This window comes from Odocoileus virginianus, chromosome 24 (assembly GCF_023699985.2).
Source record: "Odocoileus virginianus isolate 20LAN1187 ecotype Illinois chromosome 24, Ovbor_1.2, whole genome shotgun sequence".
Classification (NCBI taxonomy): Eukaryota; Metazoa; Chordata; class Mammalia; order Artiodactyla; family Cervidae; genus Odocoileus; species Odocoileus virginianus.
Window position 1 is genome coordinate 27,839,459 of NC_069697.1, and position 24,149 is coordinate 27,863,607.

The 24,149-nt window shown below is 53.2% G+C and overlaps 1 protein-coding gene across 5 annotated transcripts in view; it reads left to right on the forward strand.

Moving 5' to 3' along the window:
- The window catches only part of FMNL3 (formin like 3), a 51,326-nt gene that overhangs the window by 22,234 nt on the left and 4,943 nt on the right, over positions 1-24,149 (forward strand). For 2 of the 5 annotated variants that reach the window (XM_020908205.2, XM_020908203.2), the window contains exons 2-17: positions 8,625-8,708; positions 9,599-9,679; positions 9,962-10,038; positions 13,333-13,416; positions 16,158-16,310; positions 17,517-17,625; positions 17,810-17,886; positions 18,241-18,334; positions 19,383-19,457; positions 20,176-20,286; positions 20,580-20,729; positions 21,172-21,273; positions 22,187-22,466; positions 22,882-22,950; positions 23,039-23,163; positions 23,363-23,565. In XM_020908205.2, the coding sequence (XP_020763864.2) occupies positions 8,625-8,708; positions 9,599-9,679; positions 9,962-10,038; positions 13,333-13,416; positions 16,158-16,310; positions 17,517-17,625; positions 17,810-17,886; positions 18,241-18,334; positions 19,383-19,457; positions 20,176-20,286; positions 20,580-20,729; positions 21,172-21,273; positions 22,187-22,466; positions 22,882-22,950; positions 23,039-23,163; positions 23,363-23,565 (1,874 nt within the window). The remainder of the gene's footprint in view (positions 1-8,624; positions 8,709-9,598; positions 9,680-9,961; positions 10,039-13,332; positions 13,417-16,157; positions 16,311-17,516; positions 17,626-17,809; positions 17,887-18,240; positions 18,335-19,382; positions 19,458-20,175; positions 20,287-20,579; positions 20,730-21,171; positions 21,274-22,186; positions 22,467-22,881; positions 22,951-23,038; positions 23,164-23,362; positions 23,566-24,149) is intronic. The other 3 variants (XM_020908211.2, XM_070454466.1, XM_020908206.2) reach the window with 2 other exon arrangements.

Below are 24,149 nucleotides of genomic sequence, written 5' to 3' on the forward strand. Positions count from 1 at the left end.
CAAGAAAAATTGAAGAGCCATTAGCTGTACGTCACAACTCCATGAACACATGCTAAAAGCATTAGGGAATGTGTAGAGACACTTTTAGGGGAGAGTGTAAACCTTCCCACTCTTACTTATGACAGATTTGCTAGAGAAGATGGGATTTCTCCCGTTGTGAATTGGATGAAGGGCATGGCTGGCGACTGGGAAGGAGATGATCTCTGAGGATGATGGAGGAGAAATCTTAGGGAGCGGATGAAGAGTACATGTATGGGGAAATTCAATTTGCTCAATATTTATTGAGTACCTACTGCAGTGATCAACAAGCTGATGATGATGATGCCTGTGCTCAGGACCTTGTGGTCTAGTGGACTTTAAGATGAGTCTGGTTAGACTACGAGTCAGGGGAGTATCTTAGACTTATAACATGAACTGAAAGACAGAGTTGAAGCCCAATGAGAAGTGGGAATTTGCTGCGGGAGAAGCAACATTTAAGGAAAGTGATTTGGGCTGTAGCGCATAAGGCAGATTATAAGACCAGAAATAGCAAGGACAATTGTAAGAAGTTGGATAATCCCCTCCAAAAATAACCAGGGACTGAACAAAGGACTTGGTGATGGATGAGGTAGTAGCAGGATCAATCAGTTATTTATTAAGCACCTGCACATGACTCAAAGAAGGATAAGGCATGACCCCTTCCCTCCAGTACTTGTATTCTAATTGAAGTAAAGGAAACAAACACATGAAAATACACTATATGACCTCATTCAATTTGTGTTGAGATCCATAGTATCAGTGACCAGGTATTTTCTTTCTCTTTGCTTCACTCATCTGGATTTCATTTCTAAGGTCACCTCATTTTTCAGAATAGCTGCTGGAGTTCCAGCTGTTGTCTCTGCATTCCAGCCAGCTGGAAGCAGAAAGGAGAAAAAAAGATATATTCCCTCCCTTTAATGATACTTCTCAGAAGTTATACACACAACTTCTGTTCACATCCCGCATGATCACATAGCAACATCTGAATGCTAGGAAAGATGAGAAATATATTAATTCTTTGTATTAAAAAAATTTTTTTTACTGAAGTATAGTTGATTTACAATATGTTAATTTCTGCTGTACAGCAGAGTGACTCAGTTATACACATATACATTCTTTTTTATGTTCTTTTCCACTATGATTTATCCCAGGATATTGAATTTAGTTCCCTGTGCTATACAGTAGGACCTTGTTGTTTAAAGACATGTAATAATTCTGGGTTGCTAAGTGCTCAGCTAAGCATTGGAGGTTCATTAATAAGGAAGATGAGAGGAGGTTGGGGATAACAAGCAGGTCTCCGCCTTATCATTCTTCACATACAATTATGCTTTGGAGCTCAGAAGAGGGACCAAGCTATGATGGGTAGACACAGAGTTGGATTTTGAGTCCAGTAGTAATAGGTAGGGATTCAGAAGATTGGGGAAACATGAGTTACAAGTGAATCCTATAACTAGAGTAGCTGCTCCAAGAGAACCCAGGAGACAATAAGCTGATCAGAAATGTTGGGGCCAACCTGGAAAAAATCTGAAGCTGTTTCTTATCTAAGATGCTGAGAACAGTCAGCCAAGGAGTTTAGGTTTTCTTGTGTAAATGGTAAGGAGTCAGAGATTTCGGAAATGAAAAGGAGGATGATTTATCTTACATGCTAGGAAGTTTGGAAATTCCATCCACATGCAGGCTGGAAGTAGGGATGCCAGCTAGAAGTTTATCCCAGAGGGTCAGGAGCGCACGACAAGGGCCCATCTGATGGCGGCCATGGGAAGGGAAGAAAAGACCCATGGATGAGAGACCCTGGGAGAGGCACACTTGGGTCCTAGTGAGTAATGGCCTGTGGTCTGAGGAGAGAGAGGAAAATGCCTTTTGTGAGGTATAACCCCAAAAATGTTGTGTCCCCTCTGAGGTAGCACTGCCTAAGGGCTCCCCCTGTGGGAAGGCAGAATATGGTAAAGGGTCAACCTCGGTTGGCTAGAGGGACGACGTAAGTCTACCCCAAGACTCCTTGGCTTTGGAAAAGCCAGCTGCCCCCAGCAGAATAGTTTCCATTCTGCGTAACTGGGGAGTGTGTGGGTCTGGCTAACCGCGAGGAGGGGCTGAGGAGCCAGCAGACAGATCAAGTTGCTGTGGCAGTAGTGTTTTTAAGCTGGGGCTTGGGGCCCATAGCTAACAAGAGTTCTTCTATCCGAGAGTATATGCTTCTTGACTGAGTAGGCCAACAGGGCGTCCTTAGCCAGGGCCAGGTTACCTGCCCAGGTCACCTGATGTCAGGTGTAAGGCCGACAGCATGGCAGAGAGTAGAGCTAGGGGGCTTTGCTGGCACTGGGGGCCTAACAAACTTCCTGCGCCAGTTCAGGATCCAAGGCGGGAGTCGACCACGGTGCAGAGCAGGCCTCTGGAGTACAGTTGCATTTGGATGAAGCCACCTCTTTGTTTGATTGACACCAGCCTTCCAGGACCTCGCTTTTACTCGACTTCCCTGGTGTGAGTTGCGGAGCTCAGCCTGAGACATCTGGCAAATCCATCTCTTTTTCCTCCAGGCTGCTCAGGGACTTGGCCCGTAACTGCTCAGCAAGTCATTTCTGGTTAGAGAGTCATCAGTGACCACAGAAGCACGTTCTCCAGGCAGGGCTCTGAAAGCTGGCTTTTCACTGGCAGCTTGTCCCCAAAGTGATAGCTTCAAGCCAACAAAACCAGAAAGTCAGACCTAAGCCGCTACAGACGCTTAAGTCAAGGAGCACTCACTTTTCCGATGTCTTTTGTCATAAGGTACCGCGGTAAATTTCCCACAAGTCTAGTCAGGCAGCTCAGGCCTTCAGGGACACCGTGTGTGTGGTGAGCGCTGTGTCACACCCATGAGCCCCTGTGCATGGGGCTGCAAATGGAGGGAGGGGAGGAGGCAGGGGAGCTGCTCTGTTGAGGCTGTGGGACTTGGCGGCACCAGGCCTCGCATCTAGGGAGGTGACTGCTCCCGGTCCACTCCTTCCTATTCTTCAAGTGTTCACCCCACTCCATCATGGGCAGGGCTCCCTCTTCCTCCAGCCAAGTGTCATGAACTGTTCTTGTGATTTCCTTTCTGCAGCAGGGCACTTCAGAGCCTTTCCCGGTTGACTCGGGCTCCTTCCAGGCTCTGTCTCTCTCATGTTATCTTCTCCAAACCTGAGCTCTGAAAAGGAGGATGGGTGGGAGGAAGGCGAGGAGAGCCATCCTGTGCTTCGTCTCCTAGGTTGGCCGCAGAGCCTGGCTCGGCCTGTCTGTGGGGGCTGCATTGAGACCTGGCTGCCGACCCAGCCTGCTTCCTCGCTGTGCTACACCCACCGGTCATGGGGCTGGGGAAGCTCTGCTTCCCATGTCTGGACCTTCTTAATTTTAGCTCTTGGACCTCTGCTCAAACACTCTGATTTTTTTGATTTTCCTTTTGCCAATATTGTAGTTTGGGGGGGCAGTTTTGGGAGGAGCTGCGCTGAAACAGTGAGATAAACAAATAGTGACGCAGAGGTGGCGGCAGCGGCAGCGTAAGCACCGGGCTGGGCCTGCTGTCTGGGCGGGCCGGGTGGAGGAGCCTCCCGCCCTGCACACTGGCCAGCTGGCTTGTGTTAAAGCGCTGGCTGAAAATAACTCTCATTGTCTGGGAGCTGCTACTGTGGCAGGGCTGGCTATGGCCGCTGAGGGGGCCGGGGTAGCAGGAATGGTGCCTCCCACCTCCTTGGGCTCCTGCCCTTTGGGAGCAGCACCCAGCTGGCCACAGCTGCCCCTACTGCCCACCAGGAGAGACATGTGGAGGGGAGGCCTGGCCACTCCTCACCCTGGGTCCATCTGGTGGCTGGGCGTGGGCTTTTGTGCCCAGTGTTGCCTGCTTCTCCATTGACTTGGGGGCAGAGGTGTTGGTTTGTGAGGGGCTCCTGGTGGGAATATGGTACTCCGGCTGCTCCTCCGGCAGTCTCCTGGACTCCCACACCTCTTACCTCGTCACTGCCTTCTCCTCTGCCATCCGCATAATGGGCTGATCTGCAGATGCCCGAGAGGACTCGCTGGCAGCTGTGACCAGGGGCCAGGGCTCAGTAGCATGTGGTGCCTGGGACAGTGCCTCAGTTCACCTCTGGGGAGGTTCTAGACTCAGCTTCCCCATGGGCTGAGCATGGCGACTGCGGCTACTACTCCAGGGAGAAGTGGCCAGCCATAAGGGCCTCGGTGGGGAGGTGGTTCTGAGAGGGAAAACATTAAGAAAACCACCAACTCACATTCTATATTTGCTCAAAATGAACAGCCCCTGCCTGCCTTCCCTTAAGTCTCCAGAATCCCCTTTGCAGGAACATTTCAGCCATCTCTCTCTCTCTGTCTCTCTCCTCAGGCTGTTTTAGCCTCTGATCCTGAAATTTATCATGACTGACTGGGACCAGTAGAGGCAGCTGGGAATTTTGGGTGGTTCCTATCTCTGTTTGTTGGGTTTTCCCCAGGCCTGGCCCAAGGAGACTGGCAGAGGAGGGGTGAGTCCCAGCACAGAACCCACAGCTTTGAAGGAAACTCCAGCCCCACCGGCATTTCCCTTCCCCTGCAGTGGGAAGGAAGCGAGGAGGGGCTAACCGGCTGGGGGTGCAGAGCAGGAAAGGGAAAGGAACCTCTGTGACCAGAGCCAGCTCCCGCCGCCTCTGCTTCTCTGGGGCCCACAGGGTCGTGTGGGGAGTAAGGAAGCCTTGCTGGGGGGATTGGGCCCTTGCTCCCATGGAAGGGGCTGGCCCCTGAGCAGGCACTCGGTCTGGTCTAAAACTGGCCATAAACCAGAGCCGCCTTGCTGGAGAAGCATCAGATCCACCCCTTTCTGCTTCTTTCTGTTATAGGTTTTTATTATTAGACTTCTGGCTGGTTCCCTCTGATTTAGGAATCAGTCCCAGAGTTGCTTTGAGTCTGAGTTCCTCTTCTCCCATCTCGCTGGAGTCTGCCCCTCCATCCCCAAGGACAGTGATGTTTTACTGCCTCCTAGTCTTAGCAGCGAAGGATCAAAGCAGGGGTGAGGGGTTGCTCTGTCCCCAGAGTGTTGAGAAGCAGAGCTGAAGGAGGAGGGACAGAGGCAGGAATAGAGGATAACCAAGGAGCAAGAGGGCAGGTCCTTGGGATGTCAGAGCATCGCTCAGGGTTTCTAGGAGGAGCGGCAAGGGAAGTGTGTTGAACACCCACAGTGTTCCAGACTCACTAGGACCTAAAGTATTTTTCATTTAATCCTCATAAAACCCTGTGAAGTGGTGAGATTATCTCCGTTTTGTGAATGAGCTCTCTGAGGTTCTATGACTCTGAAGAGCTTGAAGTCGATCTGGAGCTCGCTGGTTCCACATCCAGTGTCCTCTGCCCCAAAACAGCCGAATCTCCTTTCTCTTCAGCGAGGGTCTCTGAGAGGAGTTAGCAAGAACTCAGCCTGGCGTCTGCCTCAAGAGAGCCTGTGGTCTCAGTGGAGCCACAGCAGGAAAATGTCAAGGAAACAACCTCTGACTGAAACCGGAAGGAAGGTTGGCAGGTTTGCTCCCTGGCTGTCCCCGGAACTCAGGAAGCTGCCCTTCCTCAGGACATTGAGCCCTGCTGGCCTCACACACAGTATCTGCTGGAGGCAGGGGCCCCGATGCCATGGTCTGGCGGGGAGAGAACTGCCAAACCCTGGCCCTGCCCGTGATGGGTGGCTCCCACACCCCACAGTCCATGACTGACTTCTTGTGAGTGCCGGAGGCTGGGGAGTTCCCCCACCCACTTCCTTCCCCGTCACACTTCAGTCACAAAGGAGAGAAAACTACCCTCAATGCTCAGAAGTGTTACCCAGAGCTCTAGACCAGAGGACGTGGGCCTGTGGTCAGAGCTGCTTCATGTTCCTGCCCCTGGTTTCCATTTGCTGGCATCCCTCTCTCCTGGGCATCTAAAGTCTGGCCAGTTCCCTGAGGTTCCTCTTCCATGCTCTTAGGCTGGGGTTCCCAGAGGTGGTGACCCTGCTTCGTCTTTGAAGTCCCAGGGGACCAGACGTTTTCTCAGCAGTTCACCTGGTGGGGAAGTGTGAGGCCCCAGCAGCTGCCAGCGGGTGGCTGAGGGAGGAAGTTGATGTAGACGGGATGTGATGTCTGCCACAGCCGAAACGAGCTCCCCCTCCCCCTCCCGAGTCACGTGCTTCCAGGGGAGATGACTGTTTTCTGCCTTCATGGCACAGACATGGGAGAGGGGGGCACAAGGACAGTGAAGCCACCTCAGACCGTGCGCAGGGCCAGAACCAGGCCTAGTCTCACGAACTCTGCAAGCTGCAGCCTGGCCCTGCTTAGGTGGGAGAACTTGCTCCAGGCCACCTTTGGTTTTCGGGTCCCTGTTCTGTGGTGGCCTCCTGCTGGCCACACAGACACACTGAGATTGGCCCTTAGCCGAGTGGTCCCAGAGAGAACACCTGGGGTTCTATTTGCCTGTCCGGCCAGGCCTGCTCCATCGGCAGTGGGGCGGATTCGGTTAGCCCCTCTTCTCTGCCGAAGCTCAGGCAGATTCACAGGGCGGGATCAACCATGGGGAGAAGGGTGACGTGGTGGTCCCCTCCCCTTCTTTTCTTCTCTTCTGGGTTTCTAAATTCTTCCATTTCTAAACACTGAACAGAGATCCCAACTCCACTTCCTTTTTCAAGCCATAATGACCCTGTTTCCAGCCAGAAGCTTGGCCCAGAGCTCAGAACGGGAACCTGTTTTTTTTTTTTTTTATCTTTGGCTGTGCTGGATGTTTGTTGCTGCTCGGGCTTTTCTCTAGTTGCACCGAGCAGGGGCTACTCTCTTGTTTCAGGGCACAGGCTTCTCATTGTAGTGTCTTCTCTTGTTGCAAAACACAGGGTACACAGTCTTCAGTAGTCGCAGCTCAGCCCCCAGGCTCTAGAGCACAGGTTCAGTAGTTGTGGTGCATGGGCTTGGTTGCTCCATGGCATATGGAGTCTTCCCGGATCAGGGATCGTTAACCTGTGTCTTCTACATTGGCAGGCGGACTCTCTACCACTGAGCCGCCAGGGAAGCCCCACAACCAGGACCTCTTAACCATAGGTTTACCATCAGCTTGCCCTCCACTTGGTGCCTCTCATAGGGTTAGACGTCATTAGTGGTTGGAGGCATATGAATAATGGTACAGTCAGTCCTTTAGATGAGCGTGTGTGTGTGTGTGTGTGTGAAGTTGCTTCAGTCGTGTCCAACTCTTTGTGACCGTATGGACTGTAGCCCGCCAATCTCCTCTGTCGATGGTATTCTCCAGGCCAGAATACTGGAGTGGAGTGCCTTGCTCTCCTCCAGGGGATCTTCCCGATCCAGGGATCAAACCCACATCTTTTATGTCTCCTGAATTGGCAGGCGGGTTCTTTACCACTAGCACCACTTGGAAAGCCCTTAGATGACCATACAACTGGCTTAATAGCATGTATGTAAATAAATACCTAATAAATAGATACATGTAACAGAAATAAACTATGTTTAAGGATTTTCTTTCAGTTTCTTAGAAAACAGAGAGCCTACTCCCAGGATACTCTTGCTGTTTTTGGAATAACTCAGAGCTGGTATGACTCCTCAGGATCCTGGGCACATACAATCTGTGTCCCCAGGAACAAGGATGTCAAGGACCCAACAGAGATAAGCCAGGTGGTCACGCTTTGTTTACCTGGAAGTTAGAGCTGAGCTTGGAGCAGTAGGTAAGGGAGAGGAAGATGAGAGGAAGGCCTTACTGTGACCTGCAGCCAAGGCAGCCAGATTGGTTAGAGGAGGGGCTTGGCTGGACCTGAGCGGGAGGGAGGGGTAAGAAGGGGTCAGTAGGGCTGCTGGTCTGGGTGGGGCTTGGCCCTGGATGCCTTGGCTTTTTATTCACTTAACACTTGTATTCATGTATTCCTTCAGCAAATGGTAGTGAACAAAATAAAATGACTCCTGGTCTGTCCTGTACTCTCAGTTAGAGTGTTTCAGTGAGGGGTTGGGACACTTCACTGTGTCATAAGTAATCAGCACTGATGATTAAAGTACTGAAATCTTGTAAACTGTTTCCTTAAAAACTTGAGCAGTAATCTTCATGTTGAGTTCTGCTCATTCCCTGGTGTCCTGGATGTGAAGGAAGGGGTTAGACTTGTAGCATCTGCATGGGCTATGTATGGGTGGCTCAGGATTCACCCATGGGTGTGAGTGGTACAGGAAGCCTGCCCAGCTCTCAGGCTGTGGGGGAAAATTGATTGATGTTGTCACTTTAGACTGGTGACTTTCAAACTTTTTTGACCAGTCTCATGTTAAGAAACACATCTTACATTGTGTCTATGTTTTGTTCATGAAGCAAAAACTTTGTGAAACATTATTTATACTTCCTAATTGCAATCAATTCTGATATCTTAAATTCTTGTTCTATTTTAATCTGTTCATTCTCATTCAAAATAAAGTTACTCTTGACTGACTACACTGATTCCACAACCTGTAGTTTGGAAGACGCTGCTCAACCAAACTGAACCAAACATGAAGGGGAAACAGGAAGATGGTCGTGCACCTCTAAGCCTTCCTGTTCAGCCATGGAATGTCCGGGTGAAACCTGAGGGTTCAGGCATGAGGGAAGCCTGTCAGCCCTGTTGACTCAGGTTCTCTCCTCAGAGCTCCATGAACCTGCCTCCTGACAAGGCGCGGCTCCTGCGGCAGTACGACAACGAGAAGAAGTGGGACCTCATCTGTGACCAGGTACAGGGTTTGGGACCGAAAGTGAGGCTGGTCACGGCGGCAGGGCCTTGGGTATTAACCGCAGCCCTGGGGTCCCTTGAGGAACTCTGGCCTGGTCTTGGCCTCAGCCCATGCTTATTTCCTCTTCTAAAATCAATTTCCTAACAGACACAGGCTGGTAGGCCAGCTTCCCCTCTAGCTCCCACAAAGCACTGTCTTGATTTCTTCCCACTGAGGTTTGTTGAGCTGTGAGGTCTGCTCTGGAGGAGTTTGGTGGTTTCCCCAGCAGAACCTGTTTCTGCCTTTCCAACCACGGTGAGGGCTGTGCCTGGCTGAGGAATCCAAAGCGCCATTTGTCTTTCACTCTGCTCCAGACCTGGCGAATAGCAGCCTTTCCCCCATTATTTACAGGCCTCTAGGAATGAGAAGCCCAGTCCTCTAGTCTTCTGTTTCCAAATCTCAGAATGTGAGGATTGGAAGCTCTCTCTACATGAAAGTGTTTAGAGCCAGAAGAGAAACAAGAGATTTTCACTTAGCTCGGAATCAAGAACTCGCACCTGTGGCCTTGCTTTTTCCCCTGTGTACCTTTGAAGATAACAAATCATGAGTTTTTGATCTCAGACAGGCCTGGCTGCAAGCAGCCTCTTAATTGTCAACATAGAAAATTACTTTAGACTCAAGGTTACTGAGTCTACTCAGTAACTCAAAATTACTCATCGAAGGAGGAGAAGATGGCAACAGAGAAGTACCTGAGGTTAAGTCACGGAGGGGAACTTACAGTGTGGGGGATGTTGAGGGCCAGGTGAGAGCTTAAGGAGTCCCCTCACATCAGACACTGTGGGTGCCCTGCTTCCTCAGCACTCTTCTCAGAAGCCTGAATGTCTGCAAGCACACACGTGTTTCCCTCACAGGAACGATTCCAGGTGAAGAATCCTCCCCACACATACATCCAGAAACTCCAGAGCTTCTTGGACCCCAGTGTAACTCGGAAGGTGAGGTGCGAAGCAGGGTAGCCCCATCTTGCTGTCGTTTGCAGTCCTGTGGGGTTTAGGGGCAAACCCTGTGACGTGGGTCAGGACTGTTCTGAGCAGCAGGAGTTGGGTTTTTGTGTTCTGGGGGAGTGTTGTGTTGTGGTGGAGTGGCTGGCTAGGAACAGATGGAAGGACTGTCACCGCCCTCTTGGGTGCCTTCCCTTTCTTTTTCTGCCCCTTTTGCTTGTATTATAAAGTTGACTTGGGGGCCTCCATCAGTGACAGAGAATCCTACATTCACAGAAATTCAGGAGGAGAGTGCAGGAGTCAACCAAAGTCTTGAGAGAGCTGGAGATCTCACTGCGGACCAACCACATTGGGTGAGTAACCCCTGACCGTCAGAGCCTTTCCACCTGACCGCTTAGGATCTGGCGTCCACTGAGGAGAGTTTGCCTGTTTATCTCCTTGCTGTGGGGCAGAGCTGCCTCACGAATGCCTTTTGGTTCCCCAGAGGGCTTCAGACTGTTCCTTTTCTGGCTTTTCTCCCCTTTAGCTCTGCCAGCTGCTGACTGGATGCTGCTGGCAAGCCTGGGGCCTCTCCTGGGGTCCTCGGTCTGTGGCTTTGAGTGGAAGACATTCCCACAGCAGCTGAGACTGGAGTCTGCCTGTGGCCTGGGGCTGGGCCAAGGGAGGCCCAGAGAAGGCTGGGAATGGGGGAATGTATTGCATTGGGTTGCTGAGACCTGGTTTGTGGACTGTTTGGTGCCCAGAAGACTATTTGCTTGATTATAAGACAATTTTAGTTCATGAGCAGAAGCAGCTTCCTGAAACTTCAGGGAAGAACTAAAGCAGGTGGACCAGATGCTGAACATCTTCTGTTGTCCCAGACCCAGGTCCTGTCAACCTATTGCCTGGGCCCCTAGAAACTACGAGTCTTTTTTTTTTTCTTCCAGAGGAGTGGGGAACCACAACCTGCTGAGCAGGCACAGGGCTAATGCGTGAGATAGAGGGAAAGAGCTACAGCCTTGGATTCATAAAACTGTAACCAGCCAGGGTAAATATAGTGAAAGTGAGAGCAAGAGAGAAGGTGAGAGAGAGAGAGAGAGAGAGAGAGAGATTGAGAGTGTGTGTGTTTGTGTATACGTAGACAAAGTGACAGAGAACTGCAGGCAGGACTACAGATCTGGCCTGATCATTGAGAGCTCACAGGAGTGAGAAGTCTAAAAAGTCGAGCCTGGGGTGGAGGTGGGGGTTGCTGGGCAGGTTCCAGCCCCAGGAGCAGGAGTAGAAAGAGCCAAATGACATCATCTGCCTTCCTCTCCCGTCCCGCCCGGGCTTCTGATGCAGGCTACCTGTATGCAGTCAGCTGCCTCCTGCAGTCATGGGAGAGAACAGGAAAAGGACAGTTGCTGGCGCGGTCGCGGTGCTTGGTGGCCAGAGCTGGCTTTCACACCTCATCCATGAAACACACATTGAGAACTGATCCGCTAGGAAATGTGTAACTCAGCCTTCACCTTTATTTGGTGAAGCTCGAGGAAGGAAAAACTGCAGTGCCCCATCAGCTACCCCACGTGTGAGAGCACAGGCGACACAGATGACAGCTCCAAGTACCACTCGGCATTCATCCGAAGGGCCTTTATCCTTCCCTACTTCCTTCTCTCTCGGGCCCTCCTGTCCTCCTTACTGAGTCCTCCTGCATGAGGAGGGGGCTCTGCTTTTCCCCGGAGAGGGCTGTGGAGCAGTGTGGGATGGTTCCCCCAGCCTGCCCCCTCTACCTGCTGCTGCCGTCCCCTCTGGCCATCGGCCAGGCCTGAGGCCAGAGCAGCGTGGTTCCCAGGCCCAGGCCTCTCGGCAGTTGGCACACAAGTTAGAGATCCGAACCGGGTCCTTGGTTCCCAGGAGCAGCTCAGCATCTGGCATTTGAGGAGCTCCTGTCATTTGAACTGTGCTCCCCTGGTGGAGTTATGTGGGAAGGCCAGGACGCTTCCTGGATTTCTGGGCAGGAAGAGTGTGTCAGGCTGTCAGGCAGGGCTATGGGAGCTCCAGGGCGGTGGGAGCCCAGGGCAAAGTAGCACGAGGGGGATCCTGCCGCTGAAGCAGCCTGATCCTCCCCAGGCCCTTGGAAGATGGGGACTCGAGCCTGGAGCGGGCCAGGCTGGGAATCGGGGTTCCAGAGCTACCCTAGCCCCTCCTCCCCCTGGTTTGTGTTGGTTTCATGGCCTTGCTGAAGTGCCCTTTGACATCTCCTCAAAGTGTCAAGATCCCGAAAATAGCAGTGGAGACTCAGACAGGAAATGAGAAGGGGGCGGGGAGCTGGAGAGCAGACAGACAGGAAACGGGAGGCCTGTCGGCCCCCAGAGAGGAAGCTAACTTCAGGCAGCTCTGGTGTCAGTCAGCCTCCTCCGCCAGAGCTTGCTGCCAGATCTCTGCCGGGCCTGGCGCTTCGGCCCGGCCTCTCTCTGTAGCCCGGGTGTGGCCATCTGACATGGCGCTGGTGTCCCAGCTATGGGGGAGAAGCGGCCTCGGGGGGCTGTTCGGCACTGCTGGCCTGGAAAGACCCCCAGACTCTCAGAGTGAATAGGGCACAAGAGAGTCAGGGTTTCTTCTGGAGAGTTTTCTTTCTCTCGGGGTCCTGTGTGTCTACAGGACAGGAGTGAACCTGTCCTGTAACAATCCTGGGAATTGCTCCTGACTTTCCTTCCAGGGATATCTCGGTTCAAAAGGCTTGAAGGCAGAAGGGTGGAAGTGCCCTGGTCTGTTGTCTGTCCTCCTGCCTTCCTGGTTCAGTCTCTTAGAGATCAGAGCCATTCTGGAGTTACTTGAGTTCCTGACTGTTCCTCCATCCTTCTCCTATTCTGCCAGTCTCACCCATGACCACACACAGATATCTGACGTATCCCTCTGTTCACCGCTTCCCAAAATACTTTTCCTTGAACTTGGTGGAGAGCCCTTTGGCCTGGTATGCCTCTTTTCCAGAGCTCTCTTTGCCCCTCCCTGCCTGTCTTTTAACTGAGACTTTGGTTGAGTTGGGGTGCTCAGTTGTGTCCAACTCTTTGTGACCCCATGGACTGTAGCCCACGAGGTTCCTCTGTCCTGGATATTTGCCAGGCAAGAATACTGGAGTGGGTTGTCATTTCTTTCTCTAGGGGATCTTCCTGACCCAGGGATCAAACCCGCATCTCCTGTGTCTCCTGCACGGCAGGGGAGTTCTTTACCTTCTGAGCCACCGGTCAATTTGGGGACCTGCCAGCTTCCGTCAGGCATAGCTCTGTCCAAGGACCGCAGTAAATGCTCTGTGTAACCCTCAGTTCCTCCCACAAATGTAGCAGCAGGAAGGTGTGCCCAGCCTCGTGTTAGACACCGGGAATCCAGAAAATGATGGAGTGGGGGCCCTGGCTCTTGAGGAGGGGGCTCCTGAAGGCTGGTTTGGCTGATGTGGTGTTAGAAGGCCTGCATCTCTCCCCATCTCTGGTTCCCTCGCCTAGGGGAGGTCCAGCCCGATGACATGAACATGGCTGGGTCAGCCACAGGCTTTGATCTTCAGAATTCTCCCAGCCTGGTGCTGAGTTCCAGATGATCCAAGAGGGAATGTTGTTTCACAGAGGCACCTTTTGCTCCTCCCCCTCAACCCACTTTATTAGCGCTCTCCTCTGCTATGTTTCCTTTATCTGCAGGTGGGTGCGGGAGTTTCTGAATGATGAAAACAAAGGCCTGGACGTGTTGGTGGATTACCTATCCTTTGCCCAGTGTTCTGTCATGTGAGTACCACCTGGGACCAGGGCGGGGAGACCAGTGAGTTAGGACACAGTCCCATTCTGCCTTGACTGGAGCTGGCAGTAGCGAAGGTGGAATGGGAACTCCAGGCAGCAGTGTGGGCATGGACAGGTGGCCACGGCGCTGTCTGAGGTCAGCGAAGAATGCCAGGTGACGAGTAGGAGGTGCATTTTGGGGAGCAGAAGGCAGGATGTGGAGGGGCAGCTCAGGATCCTAACCCAGAAGACCCAGACTCCATGCTGGGAGCTGCCCAAGGAGGTGTCCTGGCTTTTGGGAGAGAGGCCCTCATGGGGTTCGTTTACTTTGGGAGAGCTAGGTCTTCGCAAAGCCACTTTAGGTCTCCAGCTGTGAGAGGGTTCCTCCATGTCACCCCAGGAGCAGTGAGCATGACCTTTGACAGACTGAAAATGAAGCATTCAGGAGCCTTTTTCAAGCAGGCAGGGGTTTGGAGGCAGCTGGAAGTGAGTTAGCACAGAGGAAAAGGCAATGTGGGCTGGGGTGGGGAGTGGAAGGAACGAGGGCTTTCAAGGCAAAGCCCGGCGTGGGTCTCTTTGGTCCTTTACTATCTGCGTGACCTCTGGAAAGATTGCTGAGGTCCTCTTATGTAAGAGGGGATCCATGTTCCAGGATTGCTGTAAGCATTGGATGATAATGTGTGTAAAGCAGTTTGTAGTATTTGGAACATAGTGGTGGCCACTTTTATTTGTTAATTGTTGTTATTTAAGGTGGTGTTCCCTACCATAATTACCTAAACATATGGAAAGAGGGATTATGTTGATCATTCACAGCATGACCAACACATGCAGACCTGTACCCAAGACTTACCAGAGCCCTCGGATGACCGATCATCCCAGTTTACCCGTGACTTCCCCCACATGACTTTCCCCAATGTTAGTGCTGAAAGTCCCTCATCCTGGGGAACTCCTCAGTCCAGGGACTCCCCCCCCCCGCCCCGCAGTCTGACTTTCACTTTTCTTGCTGCTGTCCTTGCCCTGGGCCATTCTCCTTCCTCAGCAGGTTTTTATCCTCATCTCCTTAAGAGTTCGGAACTATTGCCTCTCCTGGGTTTGGCCTTAGTCATTTTTACCAGTTCATCACATTAAAACCAAGAGTGACTGACTCCCCCTTCCCGTCCCTGCAGAAGTCAAGCCTCATCATCTTTCTATCCCTTAAAAAAAAAAAAAAAAAACTCACTCTTTTTATAGAAAGAAATGAAAAATATTTGCTGAAGCGATTTAAAAAAAAATTCAGAGCTTTTATAGTAAAAGATGTAGATCATTTTTCCAAATAAGCCTATCTTGTTTGGAAAGCAAACAAATTCCAGCTACTTGAAACCAAAATACCCTGGAACCTCAGTATTGTAGTGTCCATGGCAGTGCCTTTGACTGTTTGTAAGAGAAAGACTCAGGGCAGGTAGAGGGTAGGTAAGAGTGTTTTGGGAAGGGTTGAGAGGAAAAGAGTGAAGCCAAATAGAGTTTGAGCAAAGGCACTTATTTGTACAGTGAATGTTCCAGAGTGGGGCTGGAGTGGGGAATACTATTATCGTTAGAGGGAGGGCACTGGCAAGTGGTTTCCCTGTCCTGGAGACTCCTCTGAGTTCTGCTTGAAAGCCCCTTCAAACATCTGACCGTCAGGATCCTGAAGTCTGTTCCTACTTTCTTGGAAACATTCAGGCATCTGCAGATACTGCTTCCTATTTCAGAAAGCCTTGGCCTCTGTGACTTTGACCCTGGCGCTGTGCATATTTAAGGAGCTTGTTGGAAATGCTCGTTCCGTCCTGGGTGACCCACTTCAGGGGAGAGGACAGGAAAGGGGAGTGGGGCTTGTTTCTCAGAGGGGGAGATCTGATGAGGGGACCTGCAAGGGAGAAGGCCCTATGGGTTCATCATCTTGAGCTGTCCTCTTTGCTCCGGCCACACTCCCAAACTGCTGATTGTGGAAGACAGCTGGTCTGAGAAGCAGAAAGTGACAAAGAAGCCATCCCAACTCCTGTAGGGATTAAGGACCCCAGTTCACACCTCTGCCCTCCCCCAAGGGAAGCTGCAGCGCGAGGAGCCTCTGAGCCAGGAAAACCTAGAAACCTCAAGCAGAACCATGGAGAACCCAGCCATCAAAACTCAGTGCTGGGATGGGACTGCAGTTCTTCCTGAACATGGAGGCCTCTCCCACTCTGGCTTCACCAGGACCCCCATCCCCTTCCACTCAGACCTGCCCTCATGAACTTAATCCAGAACCATCCAGGCCCCCTCAGGGCATTGAGAGGCCTCTCCGGCAGCTGCTGTTGGCCCCCTAGTAGTACCTGCTGTTGCCCAGTTCCCCACTGCTGCTCTTCGGGCCGACTCAAGGGGACCCATGGCTTCTCTGAGATGTCCTGTCTATGGCTGGGGGTGCAGAAAGACTACCAGCCCCCCGAGTCCCTTCAGGCCCATGGGAGGTGACTGCTGGAGTTGCTTGGTCAGTGGGGAGCAGCAACTGGCCTCTCAGCATCCCCATCTCCTCAGTTGCCCCTCCTGGGCATGGCCCATGCTGCCTCTGCCCTGCTCAGCACACCTGTGCCAGTGGCTCTCCTGGCCAGGGCTGGGTCTCTGCTGCCCGGTTCCGCTTTTTCTTCTGGCTGCCCTTGCTTCTCATGGCCCTCAAGGTCTAACGGGCGGGGGTGGGCCCGCCAGGGGCTTGGCACTGAATTTCTCCTGTGTGCGGGCATGTGTGTCCTTTCCTGCTCCAGGTTTGACTTTGAGGCTCTGGAGAGTGGTGACGATGGTGCGTTTGACAAGCTCCGGTCCTGGAGCAGGTCTATCGAGGACCTGCAGCCACCCAGCGCCCTGTCCGCCCCCTTCACCAACAGCCTCGCTCGCTCTGCGCGCCAGTCTGTGCTCCGGTATGTGTGCTCTCGCTCTGCCCGCCTGCCTCCCACCCTCGCCCCATCCATCCAGGTCCTGGGTAACAGCGGTGAGTGCTCACGCTCCTCCCTTCACTCTTGCTTCCAGGCTCAGCTCTCTTGCCCTCTGCCTGCCAGTCTGTCTCTGGTCTGTCCTCTCTGTCCCTTGACTCTGCCCAGCGATCTGTCCTGGGTAAGTACATCACCCTCGGCTGTGCCCACCCCCTCTGGGGTTCCAGCCCTCCGCTGTCATCTCCCCCTCTCTGGGGGCCCCTCCATTTCTCACTCTCACTCTGCCATTCCTCCAGGCCCCTGGGCAGGGCTTGTCCTCATCCAGCTCCTTGGTCTTCACCGGCTGGTCCAGCACCTGCCTTCATGTCTGTTTCCCCCTGCTCTGTACTCAGCTCCATCAGCTGCCCAGAGACCAGCCCCCACCAGCCTGCTGCTGCTCACCTTTCCCTCCCTTCTTCCTTTAGGCCTTTTTTCCTCCAAGGCTGCAGCATGTGCGTTGGTCTGCAGTAGCTGAAGAGCTGTCCTGCCCAGAGACAGGTGGATGGACTGGATGATTTCTCAGAGCCCCTTCACAGAGGGAGGCTTTCCTTTGGGCCCTGTGGCCCCTTCCATGATCTCTCTCAGCCATGCTTTTCTCCTTGTCTTCTTTCGGTCTTGCCCCTGACACTGCTCATCATTCTAGTCATGCATGACCAGATACCATTTGTGTTTCCTTTTTTTTCCATGAAACACCACTGGGGGCAAAGTCAGAGGTAGTCCCGGCCCTCTTGTAGCCTCTGGGGTCTGCTGTCTTTTCTAGGACCTAGAAGTGGGATGGGAGCCAAGATGCCCCTGCCTCAGGGGACGTGTAGAAGATGCAGTGACTGGGAGGAGGGGGAAGGAGGGCTCCGATGGATGTCTCCTGGACCCATCCTGAGATCTAGGAAGGCCTGCACACCTCCTATTGTGTTTGGAGGAGCTCTGAGCTTAGGATGGTTTGGGCACTGGTTTTAAGGCTGGGGTCCTGGAGATTTACTGACAAAGACCTGCTCCAGGGAGGTGAAAACAGTGGAGCACCCTGCCCCCTGCACCTTCTCTCAGGGATATTGATGCAAGGTCCTCCATCCCCCTTTCCTCCTGCTGCTGAGGGGCAGCCTGCTGTCTGAATGATGCTGCATGCCCTCGACCCTTCACCAGAATCCCTCTCTCCTACAGGTACAGCACTCTCCCTGGGCGCAGGGCCCTGAAGAACTCCCGCCTGGTGAGCCAGAAGGATGACGTCCACGTGTGTATCCTCTGTCTCAGAGCTATCATGAACTACCAGGTAAGGTGACAGCACTGGCCGTGGGTGCTGTGCCCCTTCCGCCTGGTCTCCCAACCAGGAGAGCTAGGAAGGCACCAGCTTGTAAAGGATGAGTTTGCAGGTGGGCCCACAGTCAGGGATCTCCAGCTGGGGTCTGCCTTCCCCTCATCACCGTCTCCCCTCCTGTCCTTTCTCCTTGCTGCAGTATGGATTCAACCTGGTCATGTCCCACCCTCACGCTGTCAATGAGATTGCGCTCAGTCTCAACAACAAGAATCCAAGGTGAGTTCCCTTCCTCTCCTTTCCTCCCCTCTCTGCCCAGGGCTCTGGAGATCTGGGCTCCACTTGTCCCCGTCCGGAAGTCCTGCCTGGTCTCGGGTCCTGTGGCCTAGGTCAGTGCCTCAATTCGGCCCCCTCCCCTCTGCTGGAGGAGGAGTGTTCTGCTTCCCTCAGGTGTACACAGCTTAGGGAGGGGAGCCAGCTTGCCTCCCCTGCCTTCTCTCCCAAGCCCACACCTTCTCCTTCACCACGGAGGCTGTCTTTGTTCTCTCGAAAGGACTCACACAGGTGTGAAAGTGAACTGTGTCATGGCCAGGGCAGGGGCAAAGTTATTCATTTTTATTCTCCACCCCTTAGGACCAAAGCCCTTGTCTTAGAGCTTCTGGCAGCTGTGTGTTTGGTACGAGGAGGTCATGAAATCATTCTCGCTGCCTTTGACAATTTCAAAGAGGTCAGTGTCCTACATTCATGTGTGTGTGTGCGTGTGTGTGTTTGGTGGGGAAGATATGGGAGCCGGCTAGGTAAGCACCCTTTCCTGTGATCTCACACGTCCTGGGGATTTTAACAGCCCAGTGCTTTTAGCTAGGTGGTCTGCCCCCTGCTTTTTTAAACCCAAACCCAAACTTCAGTCTTACTAGATCTTATGTTGGGAATGCTCCTGATTGGCCAGCAAAGGATGCCCTCATTGAGGGCTACAGTCCTGTAGTCCTAACCCACTGTGCAGAATACCTGAAGATCCTGGTAAATGGTTGGACCCCTGGGAAGCCTGGTGATCTGTGCTTTAACAGGCACCCTGGGTGGTTCAGAGGCGGTGAACACACTGGTCGTACCCAAGGCAGTTATACTTGTTGTGGGAAGAGAAGCAAGTGTTCTCCTGGGTTGCTGGCTGTTGTTGGTGAAGGGAAAAGGAGCTCCTACTTGGAATTCCCCAGCCCCGGGGCCTGGCTCTGAAACCCCCATCTGCTTGAACATAGGATTCCTCGACATCCAGTCGCAGCTGCTGGTCCCACCCCTTCCTCCTCTTTGGACCTCTTCCCTAGCATCCATTGTTCAAGCCAGGAAGTGGCTCTTCCTCCTTGAAGCCAGAGGCTCGGCTGAGTCTCTGGACCCCTCTCAGCTCTGGGGCTTTCCTGCGCCCGAGCCTCTCTCCTGCATCCCTGCTAGGACCTCAGTGTCCTGCCTCAGCCTTGACCTCCACTCCACTCCTTCCTTCAATAACTCAGCACCCCCAGGCCTCTTTGTTTCTTCTTGGCCTACCCCAGAGGCACCTAGAGCCCAGACTAAGGTCACACCTTTACTGAGCCCCTTCTGAGGCCCAGAGCAGATGTCAGGTCCCAGGCTTTCTTATGTCATGTCCCAAGTGGCCAGTTACATAAAGAGTTGTGGTTACACTTTGTCAGAACCAAGTCCCTTTGCCGAATGTTCTAGGAACCAGGGCTTGGGGGTGCTAGGGTTCTGCAGGGGACAGATCCTGTCACTGAGAAAGTCTGTTTGTTCAGGTGTGCAAGGAGCTGCACCGCTTTGAGAAGCTGATGGAATATTTCCGGAATGAGGACAGCAACATTGACTTCATGGTGAGGAGCTGGGCTGGGTCAGGTGCTTGCCCTGCAGGGCCACCTTCTCCTTGAGAACTGGGCCAGGCCGACAGTGCGCTTTGGTGTTCTGTGTGGAACTTCTAGTGGTTCTCTACTCAGTAACTGCTCCTTGTCCACTCACCCCAGAGGAAACTCCAGGACAAGGTCATTTTTCTGTCTTGGGTCTGGTTCCTTTCCCCCTTTTTGTGGCTTTACCGTCCCTGATTTGGATCCTTTCTGAGCTGCTTTCCTTTCCCCCAGCTTTTCCTCTGGCTTCACTTCTCTTCAGTCTAAGGTGTTCAGCTAGTAGGGTCGTCTCAAGAAACATCTGCTAAGGGACTTCCCTGGTGATCCAGTGGTTAAGATTCTGCACTTCCACTGCAGGGGGCACAGGTTCGATCAGGGAACTAAGATCCCATATGCCAGGTGATGTGGCCAAAAAATAAAAGCAGAAGTAAGTTAAAAAAAAAAAAAAACCTGCTGATGTGCAAAGGATATCAGAGCATGAATCTTCATTTATACCCATTTCTCATATAGTTTGTCTTCATACACTGAATATTGTTTGACTTAAGTTAAAATACTCTTATTGCTATTGTTCCCCAAAGACTTACCTATTTACTCACTCTTTTTGATTATCCCCCTGATGATGCTGATTCTGCCAGCCACCTATCGTCTCTGTCTCAGCTGTCTCTGACCCTCTGGGCTGGTCCTCCCCCAGGTGGCCTGCATGCAGTTTATCAACATCGTGGTGCACTCGGTGGAAGACATGAACTTCCGGGTCCATCTGCAGTATGAGTTCACGAAGCTGGGGCTGGAGGAGTTCCTGCAGGTGCGGTGGACTGGAGTCCTCGCAGTGGGAGGTGCTCTGGGACAGAGGACCAGCTTAGCTGTATCACAGTGGGTGTTTCTTTTCTAAGAGCCTAGTCATGGATGCTCCTGGCACCCTACCTGTCTCCTGTGGCCTGGGATTCAGGCCTTCCCGCAGAGGGCTCAGTCAGTCAGCTCCAGGGCCAAGAATCGGACACTGCTGCAGGAGGAGCTCCCCGGGTTCTAGCTCCAGGAAGGGGTCGTGGAGGGGATGAGGAGGCTCCCCCCACTACTACTGTGTCTGCTCTTCCCCAGAAGTCACGGCATACGGAGAGCGAGAAGCTGCAAGTGCAGATCCAGGCGTACCTGGACAACGTGTTCGACGTGGGGGGTTTGTTGGAGGATGCCGAGACCAAGAATGTGGCCCTGGAGAAGGTGGAAGAACTGGAGGAGCATGTGTCCCATGTACGTGGTCCTCCGTTGCTGCCAGGACCACTGTTGAGGGTGGGGAGGGAATGGGAACATCTGAGTCCCAGGAATCCCGAGCTGACCTATGTACCTCCCAACTGAGCCCCCTGGAAGCCTCAGAACCCAGCAGGGCTCTCCGGCACATGATTTGGCTGAGGTACTGAGCCGTCTGCAGGGGAGTGAACACACCACCAGTGACCTCTGGACTGGATGTGAGGTGGTCTTGGGCTCCAGAGAGTTAGATGTAGCCATTTGCCTAGTACTGTTTCCCGCGGCCTCAGATCCCAGGCCCACAGGAGTCCATAGGGAAGCCACTGGACCAAGCTGCCTTTGGAGCCCTGGGTGGAAGGGTCGGGCCTGGGTTGGTCACTTGGGCTTAGATTCCACCGAGTGGCCCGGCTTTAGGACTGGCCCCAGACCTTCCCTTCTCATCCTGCAGCTCACAGAGAAGCTTCTGGACCTAGAGAATGAAAACATGATGCGTGTGGCAGAGCTAGAGAAGCAACTGCTGCAGCGGGAGAAGGAACTTGAGAGCATCAAGGTACCAGGTTACCTGGGAAAGGGGCCCCTGGGTGCTGGGGCCAGGGGATCTTGCTTTCCATCTCTGAATCATGTCAAATCCTCAAGAATCCAGATCTTGATTCACCCTTGGAGCACTCCACTGAGGGTGGGCTGATGATTTCACCCCAGGATCTAGCTGGAGAGGGAAGCTGGAGCCACAGCGGGCCAGATGCACACACAGAAGGGTAGAGACACCTCTGGAGTCCCCGCCTCCTCCTCCAGCCTTGCTTCTCCCTCGCCTGCACCTCCACATACTTCCCCAGCCCAGCTCCTTGGGGCTGTTTGTTAGGGTTTCCACCAGGTATCCCATACTGGAGGGCAAGGCCTCCTCATATTTCAGTGTCTTCTCTGTCCCTCATTGAACTTTTTTTGTAGTTGCAAAATCATGCCCCAACCTACCTCTTCTCCCACAGGAATACAGTTACGCCAGCTCTGCTGAGCCCAGCACACATCCACCAAGCCCCTGCTAAGAGTCTGAAGTGCTCTTTCGGGAGTATGGAGGACACAGAGGTGGCTAAGGCAGGGCCTTGTCCATAGGGGGCTTCCAGTTGAGCAGTTGTACAAACCAGATGGAACGAGAGCAGGCCTGAGGCATCAAGGGCTGAGAACAGCCATAGCAGGCTGCTGGTGGGTCAAGGAGCATCTCCCAAGGCAGCCTTCTACCTAGGTCTTGAGGGACCAGTGAAATTGGACTGGAGCACTGCAGGGTGCCAGCCAGATGGTTGACTCTTCCACTCACCTCTTGTTACATTGCATCCCAGCTTCCTCCGGTCCCCACCAGGGTTTCTGCTGCTCTTTGCCTCTGAGCACCCTCCTGGAGACCCCTGTGTAGGAAGCCTCATTCCCAGAGGCCTTCAGGTGCTCTTTTCCTAATAGTACTCTCTGCCCAATAGGAGACTTATGAGAACACGAGCCACCAGGTACACACCCTGAGGCGGCTCATTAAAGAGAAAGAGGAGGCCTTCCAGCGCCGATGCAACTTGGAGCCCAGTGCCCGGGGCCTGGAGTCTGTGGGCAGCGAGGCTCTGGCCCGAGTGGGCTCTGCGGAGCTGAATGAGGGCATGCCCCACTCTGACCTGGACCTCCTTGCTCTGGCCCCACCCCCTGAGGAGGCCCTACCTCTGCCTCCACCACCAGCTCCTCCCTTGCCCCCGCCTCCTCCCCCATTACCAGGTAAGCAGGACCCTTACCTGGTAAAAGGTAAGAGGTGCAGCCTTATTGTGGGGCCACAGGGGATGTGCTGGAAGGATGTAAAGTCAGATGGGAGGGGCTGAGAGAGGGAGCATCTGAGGGATGCTCAGGTTACTAGGGAAGGGATTCTGAGAGCAGGTGTGGATCTGTTTTAAGGAGCATAAAGATGCTGCTTTTGATTCCTCTGAAGACATTCAAGGAGAGGGCTTAGCCTAAAGCAGGAAAGAGTGGGTCAGAGACCAGCACCACCACCCCTGGGAGTCAGAGTTAGAACCCCTGGGAGCTGCTTGGGCAGGGAGTTCATGCAGCCTGCTCCCCTGAAAGTCTTTAGGGACAGGTAGACGAGCAGAGGGGTCTCTTGGCCCTTGAGTCACTGTGCCATTTCCTCTTCCCCCAGACAAGTGTCCCCCGGCTCCACCTCTCCCTGGCGCTGCCCCCTCTGTGGTGTTGACAGTAGGCCTGTCAGGTGAGTGTCCCGAGGGCTCTGGGCGAGCTAGTGGGACCAAAGGAGCATGTCCTTGGTTCCTATCTCACTGATCCTCCTTTTAAATTAGCTATTCGCATTAAGAAACCTATCAAGACCAAGTTCCGACTGCCCGTCTTCAACTGGACAGCCCTAAAACCCAACCAGATCAGTGGCACTGTCTTCAGCGAACTTGATGATGAGAAGATCTTGGAGGTAGCAGAGCCCAGGGCCCTGAGGGATGGGATTGGGGGCTAGGGACTAGGTTGTCCTTCAGGCTAGATCTCCTGGCCTTGGATGGGCCCCCAAACTCAGCCCTTGGGGTACCAGAGCTGAGCCAGTGCCGGTGTGCTGCCAGGGGCCCTCCTCCTGTAGGGAGAGACCACAGCACTTTCCTTCTCATGACTTCTGCCAGGACCTGGACCTGGACAAGTTTGAAGAACTGTTCAAGACAAAAGCCCAGGGCCCTGCCCTCGATCTCATCTGCTCCAAGAACAAGACAGCACAAAAGGCTGCCAGCAAGGTGACCCTGTTGGAAGCCAATCGTGCCAAGAACCTGGCCATCACCCTACGCAAGGCTGGCCGCTCAGCTGAGGAGATCTGCAGGGCCATCCACACGTGAGGCTCCCACTGAACTTTCCCTGGCCCCCACCTGTTGGTAACCCACTTAGGATCTCCACCTGGGACCCCAGCCTTCTCTGGATTCCAGGGTATCGACAGAACTCCCTCAGTCATTCAGTGGCATAGCCAGAACTGACTGCATCTGTGCTATGTGCCAAACACTTTGTGAGATGCAGGGGAGTCAGTCCAGACCTTCCCTCAGGGAGCTCCCAGTCTAGTGGGAACAGTCCAGTAACACTGGGTGGTAACCACCAAGATGATGGAGGTACAGGAGACTTTGGGAGAACAGTGAGGGCCAGGTAACTGAGCTTGGTGATCAGGGAAGGCTTCCTAGAGGAGGCGATGTCTCACTTGTGACCTGAAGGATGTATATGTATATGAAGTGCAGATTGGGGCCTAGAGGGAGAGGCATAGTGCCCTGGATACTGAAAATTGACTCTGGCTTTAGTGTAAAGAGGGGAGCCAAGGAGACTGAGAGGCAAGCAGAAGTCTTGCAGGCTGGGCCTCCTAAGCCACCTCTGGGAGTTAAAACTTCTTAGCTGCAAAGGGAAGACACTGAAGGGTTCTTAAACAAGAATGGA